Below are 12,591 nucleotides of genomic sequence, written 5' to 3'. Positions count from 1 at the left end.
AGTATCTAGTTCAGTGTGAAGTGTGGCAACTGTAGCCGCTTGTGAAACTAGTGAAGGATCAAACTGGAAAGCAAGTATTTATTACAGATTTAACCTTTTGATGTAACTTTTAAGGTGTATGAGCTCTTTTGGAAGCGTTTCAAAGTTTTGAGGTGTTTTTCTTACTATAGGCCTATGCTTCAGCCTTCTCTTTGGTGTGCTTAAGTGCTCTGTCCCCTATTTTTTGCCTACCTGATGGTGTCTTAATTAGCTTTGGTTATGTAAACAACTTCATCAAATTGAAAGTGGTCAAATTGCAGCAAATCAGGGAAAAACACATTGGATGTGTGTATGGTTGCATGAAATTGCACTTCCAAAACCTGGAGGAAAAAGTAGCCATTCATGGTTCCTAATTACAGCACATGCCAAAGACTGGAGGCTATGGATTACAGGACTGCCAGAGCCTTGGTAGAATTACAGCATATCCCAATCACTTTACTTGCCTGCCTTAAAGTGTTTATACTTTCTTTTTTTCTTTTTTTTTTTCCTTCTGTTGAAACATTCAGCATTTTGAGACCAAGTAATGGGGAAGTTTCTGGATCTTGAAGTTCTCTCTATTTGTGGCACCTTTTCTTAAGTTCCCAATCACAGCACTTAGTTGTGCTTTAAAATAAAACTTCTTGGATCTTCTGTAATCTTCCTTGAGTACTTGCGCGATTAAAAGCAGCTATGTTTTTTAGATGGCTTCTGTATGCTGTGAGTATTTAAGGTGCATATGCCAAAGGCTTCTTCCTGTTCTTGGTTACCTGTTGACTTCGTAATGGGCATATATCAGTTTTTGTTTTGGCATGCTTTTAACAAGAGCTTTCTCTAACTGGCTAATAGTTTAAATGTGGTGATGAAAAGCAGAAAGACAAAAAATTGAAGTGAAAGAAACTTTCTTTCTGGAACCTTAAAGAATCTTGTGCTTGATTTGATTTGAACATATATTTAAAAAAAAAAAATTTTTTTTGTTGGTTTTTTGGTGTATTCTACAGGGAGATTCACACTAAGAAATACACTACTGCTGGAAATTCTTAAAATACCTGGATTGATTCAGTCTGGCATGTCTTTGTCACTAAAAGCAGAAACTCCTTTGCTCTAGTACTCCTTCCTGACTAACTTCCTGGTGCAGAATGCTGCTGCTTTGTCGTGAAAGTTAGATAAAGACTTAGCTCCCCAAAACACTTTCAGAGCTTTATAAAAAGAAAAGTTAAATAACTGATTCCCACTCCTTACATTGGCCCTTTTTGTGAATCAGTATTGCTGGCTAGAGGAACCATAGCCCTTACTAAGGGAGTTAGGCTACATGTCTAAGGGCTGATAACCTCTGAAGTCTGCTGTATTTCTTTCCCAAAATACACTGCATTAGTGCATGTGCATTAGTAGCACATTTTTCTCTTTTGCAGTGTCTTCAAGTTGAACGTGTTAAATTTCAAAGCAGCATTGCTAAGTGCTAAGGTGGGATTCTCCCCTCACTTGTAGGGTGTGTATGGGGGGGTGGGGGGTGTTATGGTGTTTTTTTGTTCCCTCTCCATAACTGTCAGGAGGTAGTGTCAGGTAGCCCTGACAGACCTCAGATTTGGGAATAGGAAGTGAGTGGTGTTTTCAACTGACAGCTTGGCTGAGTCTTATGGACAGACTGCTTATGAGATGTTTGAGACCTTTCTGCTTCACACCTGACTCCTTTTTGACATGAATCCATACACGAGAAGATCTTCCTTGCTGTACTGAACATAGCAGTGATGCTGGAAGCACTTGCATTTATTACTCTGTAGCAGAACTGAATGGAAGGCCGGAGAATTTCAAACACCTTCTCCCCCCCATCTCTAATCTGCTTTATGATTTAGAGAACTTCCCTGCCCTGTGAGTTGATTTACATTGTCACTCTCTAGGTTGATACTTGTGAAAAGATTAACCTTTATTTGCCAGTCAGTGAAACAGCATGCTTCCAATGCGGGGATCGCTTCCAGTGCGGGGATCGCTTCCAGTCAGCCTCATGAAGCCCTGCTTCAGCTTTCTTTGTCCTTTCTGCCACCTTCTGTCTAATGCTCAAAATGCTGACATGACCCAACCTTTTGGATGATGTAAAAACTGAATCTCATGGCTTATTTGCAATATTTTACAGAACGGAACGCTAAGACTTCCCAAGCTTTACTACCAAGCTGTTGGCATTCCATTTTTGTTTACCTAGAGGGAAATGAGATATGGGAATGAAGGATGAGAACATAGAATCATCCACAACATTGTTGTCTTGCCATAGTCATGTTTGAGAGGAGAGATTGTGTTTTTCTAGAGCATATCAGACAGACTGGTTGTGTGGTATACTGGAATTATTTGGCAGAAACAAACAAGCAAATATGGAGATGAGTTTTCTCTCTCCTTTTTATGCCTTCAAAGTGCCTGAAATCTGAAATACACACCTCTGGCTGATCTGAAACTATTCAGAGGATGAGTTAAAATCAGGGACCAGATGCTGTAAGCCACTGTTAAAATCACTGTTGTTAGTGGCCCAACTTTCTAGATCAAACGGTGGCCGTCTAGATGAGATTGTGCACTGATACAAGTACACAGGTCCTTAACAATTGGTTCTTCAAGATGGTACCTGAATAGATTTCAGTCTTGTGCTGTTCTGAGGGGGAGATTACAAACTGCCAAGATAACTGGAATATGGGTGCATTTGTGTGACCCTCCTTTTGATTGGAGGGACACGCTGTAGAGCTAGTCAAAGACTCAGCTGTGTGCAAATATGCATCACGAGTGAAATCCATGTAGAAAAATCATTCTGTAGTAAACATTTTTCAAGGTAAGCATTTTTCCTTAACGTGGCAGCAGTATTTAGTATCTGTTACTGTTTGTAGCGTTTTTGAAGACAAACTGTAAGCAGGTTTATATAAAATAAAGGTAAGAACTATGTAGACTGTAGTCTACAGATACAGTATTTAGTAGGTATTTACTGATAATTCAGAATGCTGAGAAATTTCAGTTTTACTTAATTTGTTTAAATTAAAATTGTGGGTTTTTTCCTTTCTTTCTAGGCTTGAGTGGTCGTTTCTTTGTCACAACACTTCCTACAATTTACCAGTAAGTTTGTAATCCTGGAAACAGTTGTCTGTTTCTGTACATATTTATTTCCTGTGTTGTTTGCTGAATGATGGCATGGTAAATGTAATGGAGAACTGGCTTATTTCAGTTTTGTCAATCTTTGAAACATTTCTCAGGTGCTCGGTACACTTATGAACATAAAGTATGTATTTTTTTAAATTATGGTGGATAGTTTTCCTACAAACTTCTGTATCCAGATATGTGATGCTTTTTCAGTTTAAAAACTGTTTAATAACACTTGTAACAACTGATACAAGTTTGCAGTAAGGGCTTCTAGAAACCTGAGCATATGAGGGCAGAGACATTTGACCGTATGAAAGTTTCTCACTTAAATTTGTCATTTGAATAATTGATTATCTAGAGAATATGTAAGACAGTGCAGAAGCCTTTCACTACATATGTAGTAATGCTTCCATTACTGCTGGAATTCTTAATATATTGACATACAGTACCAATGTGCACTTATACTTGTCACCTTAAAACTGTAACTACAAAATGTAGGTGAAAATGAAGAAACGCTCTGGCTTCTAATATGACCTCAGGCTATTGCTTAGAGCGCTGATTATATTGGTGAAGTTCTAATCTGCATCTTTTCTATGGCGTAAATGGCTTTACTAAATTTCTTTGTTATGAATATTGTTTAAAAACAAATCATGTAAGATGTTTGCTGTATCTTTTCTCTAACAGAAGATATTGTCCTTTGAATACACTCAATACCATAACTTCTTACAGAGTCCTGTAAGACTTTTTGAGTCTTTATTTATTTGCGTGTGTGTGTGGGCATACTTTTAATTCTAAGATGTGCCTATAAACTGATTTGGTAGATAATCTCATGCGCTTTGTATTTGCTGTACAAGTGTGAGTGAATTTTTATCTAAGAAAATACCAGTTTTAATAGATAATAAAAACTCATGCTGTTTAAAAAATTGGGACTGTACATCATGGATACAGTTTCAAAACATTGGAAATGTTAGGTGTTCAAGTTTCTGAGCAATATCAAATGTGTAATGTAAGTGTTATAATATTTTTTACCACATAGAGTTATGGGGTATCTGTGTTTTAATATGTATTTATGCTTTTTAGTGCAAAAGATGGAGTATTTCGCAGATATCGAGGCTCACGGACACTGGAGGATCTTCAAGGTTATGTTTCAGAGAGAAAATGGGAAGCTGTGGAGCCTGTAGCAGGATGGAAGTCTCCATCTTCTATAATGTAACACTTTGTTTTTATTAACAGCAAATATATGCTTTATAACTCATTAGTCATTAAAGGTGCTATATTGGCAGCTTAAAGACAAAAGGCCTCTATTCCCTAGACGTGTAGGCTTTGCAGAAGCAATCTGTATTGGCAGTCTGCTTTGCACCTTCTCACCTTTAAAAGCAGTTTATTATCTGCACTCAATTTTGTTCATGCCTGCTGAGTATTGTTTATATCACCTTTGAAGATTTAAAAAAAAAAGCAAGGTATAGCTGCTGATTGTTATACAAGTGTCAGTTTTAATATCTGCTAAATATTGGAATGGAATGCTTATTTATGCAGATCATTACTTCATGACTTCTGGCCACTTGGGACAGGCAGACTTTAGCTTTAAAGTTTTGAGGGTTTTTTGTTTGGTTGTTTTTTTGTTTAGCTGTTTACAAGGAACGCTTGTGTCCTTATTTGGGATAGGAGACAATGTAGTGCTTGCACACTGTATTAGTGTTTGTACTTCCACAGGGTTGAGTTTGCTTTGAAATAACAAAATGCTTGCATGATTTAAAAGGTGAATCAAAGACACAAATACTCTGCATTTCATTCTGGCTCAAGGTATTCTGTATAATGTGTATGAAATGTAGAGATTCAGGGATATCCTTATTTTTCCTCTGAGAATGAGGGAGGGCTGTTTATTTAGTAGATTTATTTAGTAGTGGGGAGAGCAGCTACAGGAGTCTATGCTGCTATGAAATAGGAAAAGATAGTAATGGTTGCACAGGGGTATGCTGTGGAATTCATATTTCTTGATTACGCCCAAATGTCATCTCTAAAGTCACTATTTTGTGTTGAGCTGTCTTAAGTGAACATAATATGGAGAAAATGTATTTGCAGTAGTTCTCTTGTGACAACTGCTAGTGTCTGAATTGTATTGGAAATCATAGATGTAGTCTTTTATGGTTACTGTGTGCTGCGTATTTTAACTCTTACCTGGCTTAGAATCTGTCCCTCCCCTTTTTTTGTTTTCTAGGATGCACGGCATGGCAGGGCTCTTCCACCTCTCTGGGTGGATCAGGGTAAGTAACAATGTGGTAGTGTTTTCTTTACCCCGCCTTTTTAGACTTAGAATAACATTCTGTTTAGATATCAAACCCTATTTGTGACTTTTATGTGACTTAAGTTTTCCTTATGTTTCACTGTTTATTGGATATAGAATTACTTTGCACTAGAAATTCTGCAGGTGTAATAGACTCTATGCCAACGATGGCATTTTGTGATTGTAAAGATGGTTATCGTCAATATTGAAAATACTTGCTGTTCATTATTATCTTAATATAGTTAAAATATTCTATCAAAGTATGCTGACATGAAATGGACAAAATTTATTTTGGGAACTGCTGCAAAAATGACTGCAAGTGTCAGGAATACATTTTGTATCCACAAGCTTCTCTCGCTTAATACTAGTCTTAAAGACTATATGCAGGTTCATTTTTTAGTTTTAAATTATATTTTTCTGCAGTTCATCTACACCTCATGTATCCTACAGAAGAACAAAGAATAATGGTCTTAAGAATTTTTGCATCTGGGTTTCAAACACAATTCACATAGAAGCGTGACACATTTGGGCAGTAGAATAATTCAGGATTTTCCCTTTACTACTTACAGTGAACACTTAAAGATGTTTTCAGTTGAAAAGTATTTCGAGACTTTTTCTTCTGGGAGCTATCAAAAGTCCGTCTTTCAGCATTCAGATGCTTAGAACTTTCAGACTTGTCCAACTTTGGTCAGGAATCATGTACTTTCTTAAAATCACCAAGTGTAGCCAAGATTGGAAGACTCTTAAGGCTAGTGTTAGTTTTAATTGTGATGTGTTGAAGGAAAAGGTCTTAAGACTGTAACACAGTACAAAAAATAAGTTTAGTAGTGTGAACAAGTTATAGCGCTTCAAGTGAGCATCTGACTATCCCAGAATTAAATAAAACTTTTTCAGTTGTTAGAACTTCTGTGCAAGCCATGTTTGAGTCTGTCTTTCATTGGAGGGTATAACTTTATTTATAGCCTTCTGGCTTTTCTCCTTCGTTGCTGCTGTGTAATAATGTCTTTGTCTAGTTTCCTTCCTGAAAGATTAAATGCTCTGAGAAGAAGGGCTTTCTTTTACTTGCTACCACCTTGATGAATATTTCAGCTGTGTGTTTCCTCACTCTTTTGCTGTGCTATCCTTGCATATGCTTTAAAAAATGTTAGAAAGTATTGTGACACTAAAAAATCAGAATAACCTGGAATTTCAATGCACTTTCATAAATATTGGTTGTAGTTTGTTTTCTAATGGTATAATCTTGGAAGAGATCTAATGTCATAACTTATCTCTGGCTAGACTATCTGACTTCATCTGATGGCTGGTTTAGTCAAATGTCATATTTAAGTTTGAATAATGAGGTTCAGTTTAAAAGGAATCTTGCTGTTGTATTCATATTGGTCTCTTAAATTTATAACCTAAGTCACTTATTCAGTATCTGTTTAGAATTGGTGGCTCATTTTAAGAACTGAAGAACCTGAGTAAAAACTAAATGGCTTAATTTTAGTTAATGAATGAATTCCCAAATTTAAGTATTTATTTTGATCTTGTGCACCTTAAGTGTTTACTACTTTACTTTCCAGGTGTAATTACTGGGGTAAAGCTCCATACGAGATTACTCCCCCCCCCCACACACACACTTGTTTGTTTGCTTCATAACTGGGTATCAAATGGCACTTGCTTTCAATATAACTTGGTTGCTTTTTGCCTCTGTAGTGTTTAAATTCTAAATTACCTGTCTGCTTCAAAGACTTCTGTTGGTGCTGTGACTCTCATCAGCAGGGATGCTCACACTGTGGTCTCCTTTCTACAGCAGAGGCCGTAAGAACAGACGTACAGGTTCACACCGCTCATTCGTCTGTCCCTTTTTTCTGTCTCCAACAGCTGCCGCATTCTTACAGAATATAAGAATTAAGAATGTTGTGATACTTTCTTGTATACTTTGAGCCTCTGGCAAGCTGAAGTGCTAAGCCTTCCTCATACATTTCCCTTCAGTAAGATTGCATATGGTACCTCTAATGCTGAATATCTTAATTGTGCATTCCTTGCCTAAAAAGCTTTTTAAGATGAACAATTCAGTAAAGAAAAGGTTTAATGGCATAAAAAGAATTTGAGATTTAAGGATGATTAGGGTGTGAGAGGGAAGACTTTGGTATAAATACTGTTGAATGAAAGATCTCTATTAGATGTCAATTTATTTATGGTGGTATAAGTTATTTTATATGCAGTCTTTGATATGAATATATTAAGTCTGTCTTCTCATCTGCAGCAAATTCATAGCTACCTCACTGGCACTCTTGGAATTCACGTTTGGATTTCCTATGCAGTCTTCGTCTTAGCAACCTTATTGATTGGCCTAATCTTGGGTTTGGTAAGAAAGCTTATTACTTTCTTAATTACTTAGAACTTTTGCTTTGCTGTAATTGAAAAAAGAATAAGCTTCAGTGATAACCTATGCTGAAGTGACTTATTTTAAACTGCTTTTTAAGTATGCGTTCAACTAAAATTCTTATCTTAGGTACTTGGTACTGCAGATCCACCTTCCAGTGTTGGTACCTAATTTTGGTAGAGATTAAGGCTGACTCACTCAGAAAAATTAACCTTTTTCTTGATTTTTTTTTTTTCCCTTTTTTTTTCTGCCTCAGTCTAGATTACGTTAGTCCGTACACTAAATAACTGACATCAGTATTGGCCTTTATATTAAAGGCTTTTGTACTTAGATTGATGTGATCAGGATTGTGTATGCAGCTTTTAACTTTTTTAAACACAGGTTTTGTAGAGAGATTTGTATTAGGTGAAATGAGGCTGTGTATTTGTGAGGATTAGTAATACAAGCACGTTTCTGCATGTTGCCGCACTGTTACTCAACATGAAAGGAACAAGATCTTTTTCTGAAAATTTTGGTGAAGATTCAGTTTTTAAATTCTTAATTTATTCTGTTTCAAGGCATAACTTTGGTTACAGCTTGGTCATATTAAATCTGACTTTACCCCTTTCACCTCATGTAATCTTGTGGTTTGAGTCCTCATCAGTAATCAAAAATCTGACAGGTCTTATTAATAACCAGAGTTGATGCATTCATATGTTAGTCTCCAAAGCAGCAGAAAGGTTCTTTGAACAAACATTTGTACACAGTTAATTACATATGTGAATGTTAAGGACCGTATACTGAGCTGTACGTGTTCCATCACTGGAAAAAGTTCAAAGTTGCTTTACCTATGGAGCTGAGATCATTTCCTCTCAGAAGCCTTCAGTGATGTGACTTTGACCTCTCTAATATCAATATCCAGGAGATATAGATGAGAATAAGAGTTCTTATGAGCTAGTTGTTTGGTCCACACGCCTGTTCTGCAACTGCAAAGACACAGTTTAAAACAGTTAGGCTGATATCCTGGATGTTAGAACAGATGCGTCTCCATCGTTTTCATGGCTGGCCGAAGACAATCATAACTGTCCTTGTTGTGAGCTGGTGTTAGGGAAAGCTTTCCATAATACACATGAATCATGAGATCACTTTTGCTAAACTTAGTTTAACAAAAGTTTAACAAACTAAACTATTCCTTTGGTCAATGAGGATCTGAATTTTAGAAGGTGACTGGAAAGACTTGTTAGATTATATGCGGATACTGTGTTCTTGTCAGTGGAAATCTGGATTAATTTTAGAAAGATCTTTTTTCCTGAGACTGCAGGGGAAGGATGATAGTTTTGTTTTGTTTTTGTTCTTCTCTGGAGAATGCTTTAAATTTTTCTGCAAATTTTTAGATGCTTCAGCTCTTCCTTGTAAGTGTATTGAATCACCATTATGTTTTCCTGAAGTGATATTTGAACAATGGTAACTGAGCACCTGGCCCACTGGCATGTTGGGCTAGACTCAAAACTTGGCTCTGTATTGGAAATGCAAATCAATTTGGACTCTAGCATTAGCAAATCTTAACTCTTGGAAAATTACTTTGTAATTAATTACTAGGTTTTGCCTACTCTCCAGTTCAGGATTAAAGAGGGAGGGTGTTATCTACTCAACATTTTGCCTTCAACTGGATAAGAAGCCAGCTTTCTGCAAAGGTTTTTCATACCATGTCTTCCCAAAGCCCCTGCTTGTTTGCTGTGTCAGTGTGCTGTTTTCTGCCTGCCTTATTTATGGGTTTTGTATGGGGGAGGGAAGGAAGAGGAGACTGATAATTTTCGGCAGTTATTCAGTGGCTAGAATGGCAACAAGAGAAATGTTAGTCCTTTTCATTCTGTTCTAGATGCTCTTGTAGAAGAACCTTTTCAAAAAGATGCAAATCAAAAGTTGATGGAACTTGTCATTCTTGGCCAAATCCTCTTCATTAAAGTATAAATCTCTTCCTTATTCCTGTCCTCCCTTGTCCTTTAGGAGCTAGCTTTGTTTAGAGTTTTTGCTGCCCTTTAGGGTCAGGTTGAGTGTTTTGTCTGGTCTACTTATTTCACCTTCTCATAACTTCCGGTAGAGTATACAATAATGGAGAGTCTTAATAGCTCTCAGTTTTAATATGTCAATTTAGTGCATTTAGTACTAAAGTTGTTTTACCCAGAGTTGGGTTGTTAAATACACACAGAGGACACAATGGGAATCTTATGCTGTCAGTCATTGGTAGATCCTTGGCTACAGCATGTGACAAGGGAACATGTTCACTGGAGGAAGAAAATAATCCATAGTTCTGTTTGTGAGATGCTCTCTGAAAACTGTGCAGTTCTTAAGTTGGAGTACTTTCCTTACTTTAAAGGAGATTAATGTTCCTTGCTATTTGACCTGTGTAAGCTTCCTAGCTTTAGGAGCTGCATACCGGCATACTAACAGTCTTCATGCTGTCTTTAGCAACGTTAGGCACAACCGAGTGAGCATTTGGGAGGTTCGTAAGAAAGGGGATGACAGTAGCTTCATGATGATCCCACAGGTTGGGACTGGACTGCATGTGCACAGCTCAGGTCACACAGCAATCGCGACATCAGCCGAAGTGGCCCGGGTCACTTGCCTCTTACTCCATTTGCGTGTTTGGTTACCAGCCTGTTCTCTGCTGGTAGCCAAATGCCATAGCACAGCAGAGGAGTAGTGCTTGAGCTACAAGTTTGCTGTTCTTCATATGATAAAATCTGAGTTTTCTGATTCAGCAATTTAGCTCTCTAATGCTGAAATGCTCTAATGCTCTCATAAATATATCCTTAACAACAGTTGCTACAAGCTTGTGAGTCTCAGCATGTATTAAATCATCAGTACGAGGTGTCATGAATAGTTTATAATCAACTGGTGCCTTGTTCTAGTGTGTACTTCACTTAATGGCTAGTTAGTCTAGATTGTTAGATTCTTTATCTCTTTTTAACATGCTTTTTTATTAAAACTACTCCTCTTGTATGGGAGGGGGGGGATAAAACTGAAAAATGCACAGTGATGAATTAACCCAAGTCACAGTATTTCTTTCTTCTCATCACCAGCTTGCTAACTAAACTTATACCTATGGTACAAATCCTGATAGTGCAGGCACTGCTGGGATGAAATGCATATTTGTTAATAATTTTTTTTTTTCCCTTTACTCAGATACTGGTTTTGATTTCAGACTGCCTTTGCCCATCCAAGTCAAGATACAGAGTTGAAACATCTGGTAAGAATTTTAAGTGGGTGAGATACTGTGTGTTTTAAATGTGCACTTGTGGGAGGGAGAGCAATAAACTGTCAAGAATTTATTTGTGAACCAATAATCAAGATATTCATTTTAGTCACACTGTGAAAAGGATTGATATGTCAAACTCTAAAGTATTTTTAATATCAAACCTTCTACCTGGAGGATAGTAAAGCAGCCTTCCATCAGACAAAAATTTATTACTTTGTTCCAGCTTCCATAATTGTAAAGAGGCTAAATGCGTTCAAAATAAGGAAGTCTTTTGAAGAAAGATGCTGGGTTTTGTGTATTTTGTGCAGCTGCTTATCCACTAGATATATTATTTAAATACACAAAGAATCTGCTTTGGCTGGACATTTCCACATCCTAAACCATCCTCTGTATGTTGCACTGGGAGATGCAATGTTCTGGATCTATATAGTTCTCTAACTTGTGGTTGAGGGATGAAGGAGGTAGAAGGAATCAAATGAATCTAGAGTCTGCGAGATATAATAAACTAGTATAATAAAAGTAACTATAAAAATTCTGTATCTGTGCGAGTGCCAGGTGGGCAGACTTCAGCTGTGTTGTATCACTAGCTGTAGATTAGACGGGGTTGCAGTACTGAGCCTTTGAGAGTCCCTATGTGATCTTTGTGTGGGGACAGAATAGAACCAAAGGCTTTCTAGCTCCAGGTTCATGAGAATTTTTAAAAAAACTACGTATCCTAGGTGATTAGAGGTTTGGGGTGTGTATGTGTGTCTTTTTTTTTTTTCCTTAACCATATAAAACCATACTTCCCTCTGAAATATTTGTTATTTCCTAAGCTTTAAAGGAAGTAACACGGGGAAACATATGTGGGGGTCTGTTTCCATATTGTCCTTCCCATGTGAAGGAGATGTGCCTTCCTGATCCTCAGCAAGACAGTTTTGGAATAATGTTCTGTTCCCTCTATGTATGGGAGGCAAAAATTTGCACACAAATAGTGTCTTATTTACTTAGTCTCTTATAAACACAAGATGTGTGTTAGTTTCCAGAACACCTTGTGGCATGGTTGTGCTATCAAGTGGAAGCAAAACTTACCTTTAATTTAAAAATTGATTTTGTAGTTCAGTACGTGTGCTATGTTTTGGTTTGAAAATAAGATGCATCTGTGACGCTTGCCAGTAAGACATTGGCCAAATCTAAAATTCTTAAGTATGCAAAATTGTCATCTTCAGCTTCTTAGCTATTCATCACTGTAAGGAGAAAAACCAAAACCCATTGCATACATGTGCAGCTGGTTGACTTGAAAGCAGATATTAACTGACAAAGCCTACCAGTATCTTACTGCTTTCTCACCGATTTGTTTGATAATGATACCCCTTCAAAGAGTCAAGTAAAATTGATCTATCTTTATTTTGTAACCTGGTAGAACAAAATGAAAGCAAAATTCTTTGATAACCAAGAAAAACAAATGAAAATGGAGAAATACTATTGAAGATCTACCTGAAACAATGGGAAAATAAGGAAAATAATGCTATACGGAGCTTTTCAACAATAATCATGAATACTTCAGAATACCTACCTAGTGATGTAACTTTAAAA

The 12,591-nt window shown here is 36.9% G+C and overlaps 1 protein-coding gene across 1 annotated transcript in view; it reads left to right on the top strand.

The window, feature by feature from the left end:
• TMX4 (thioredoxin related transmembrane protein 4) overlaps positions 1 to 12,591 on the top strand; it is a 29,026-nt gene that overhangs the window by 12,020 nt on the left and 4,415 nt on the right. The window contains exons 3-7 of the mRNA XM_026064145.1: positions 3,057 to 3,102; positions 4,207 to 4,335; positions 5,345 to 5,390; positions 7,659 to 7,760; positions 10,944 to 11,007. Coding sequence (XP_025919930.1) covers positions 3,057 to 3,102; positions 4,207 to 4,335; positions 5,345 to 5,390; positions 7,659 to 7,760; positions 10,944 to 11,007 — 387 coding nt within the window. The remainder of the gene's footprint in view (positions 1 to 3,056; positions 3,103 to 4,206; positions 4,336 to 5,344; positions 5,391 to 7,658; positions 7,761 to 10,943; positions 11,008 to 12,591) is intronic.

Source organism: Apteryx rowi, unplaced genomic scaffold (genome assembly GCF_003343035.1).
Source record: "Apteryx rowi isolate R43461 unplaced genomic scaffold, aptRow1 scaffold_21, whole genome shotgun sequence".
NCBI classification, from domain to species: Eukaryota; Metazoa; Chordata; class Aves; order Apterygiformes; family Apterygidae; genus Apteryx; species Apteryx rowi.
Note: the sequence above shows the minus strand (reverse complement) of the source record. Positions and strands in the feature narration are given on the sequence as shown.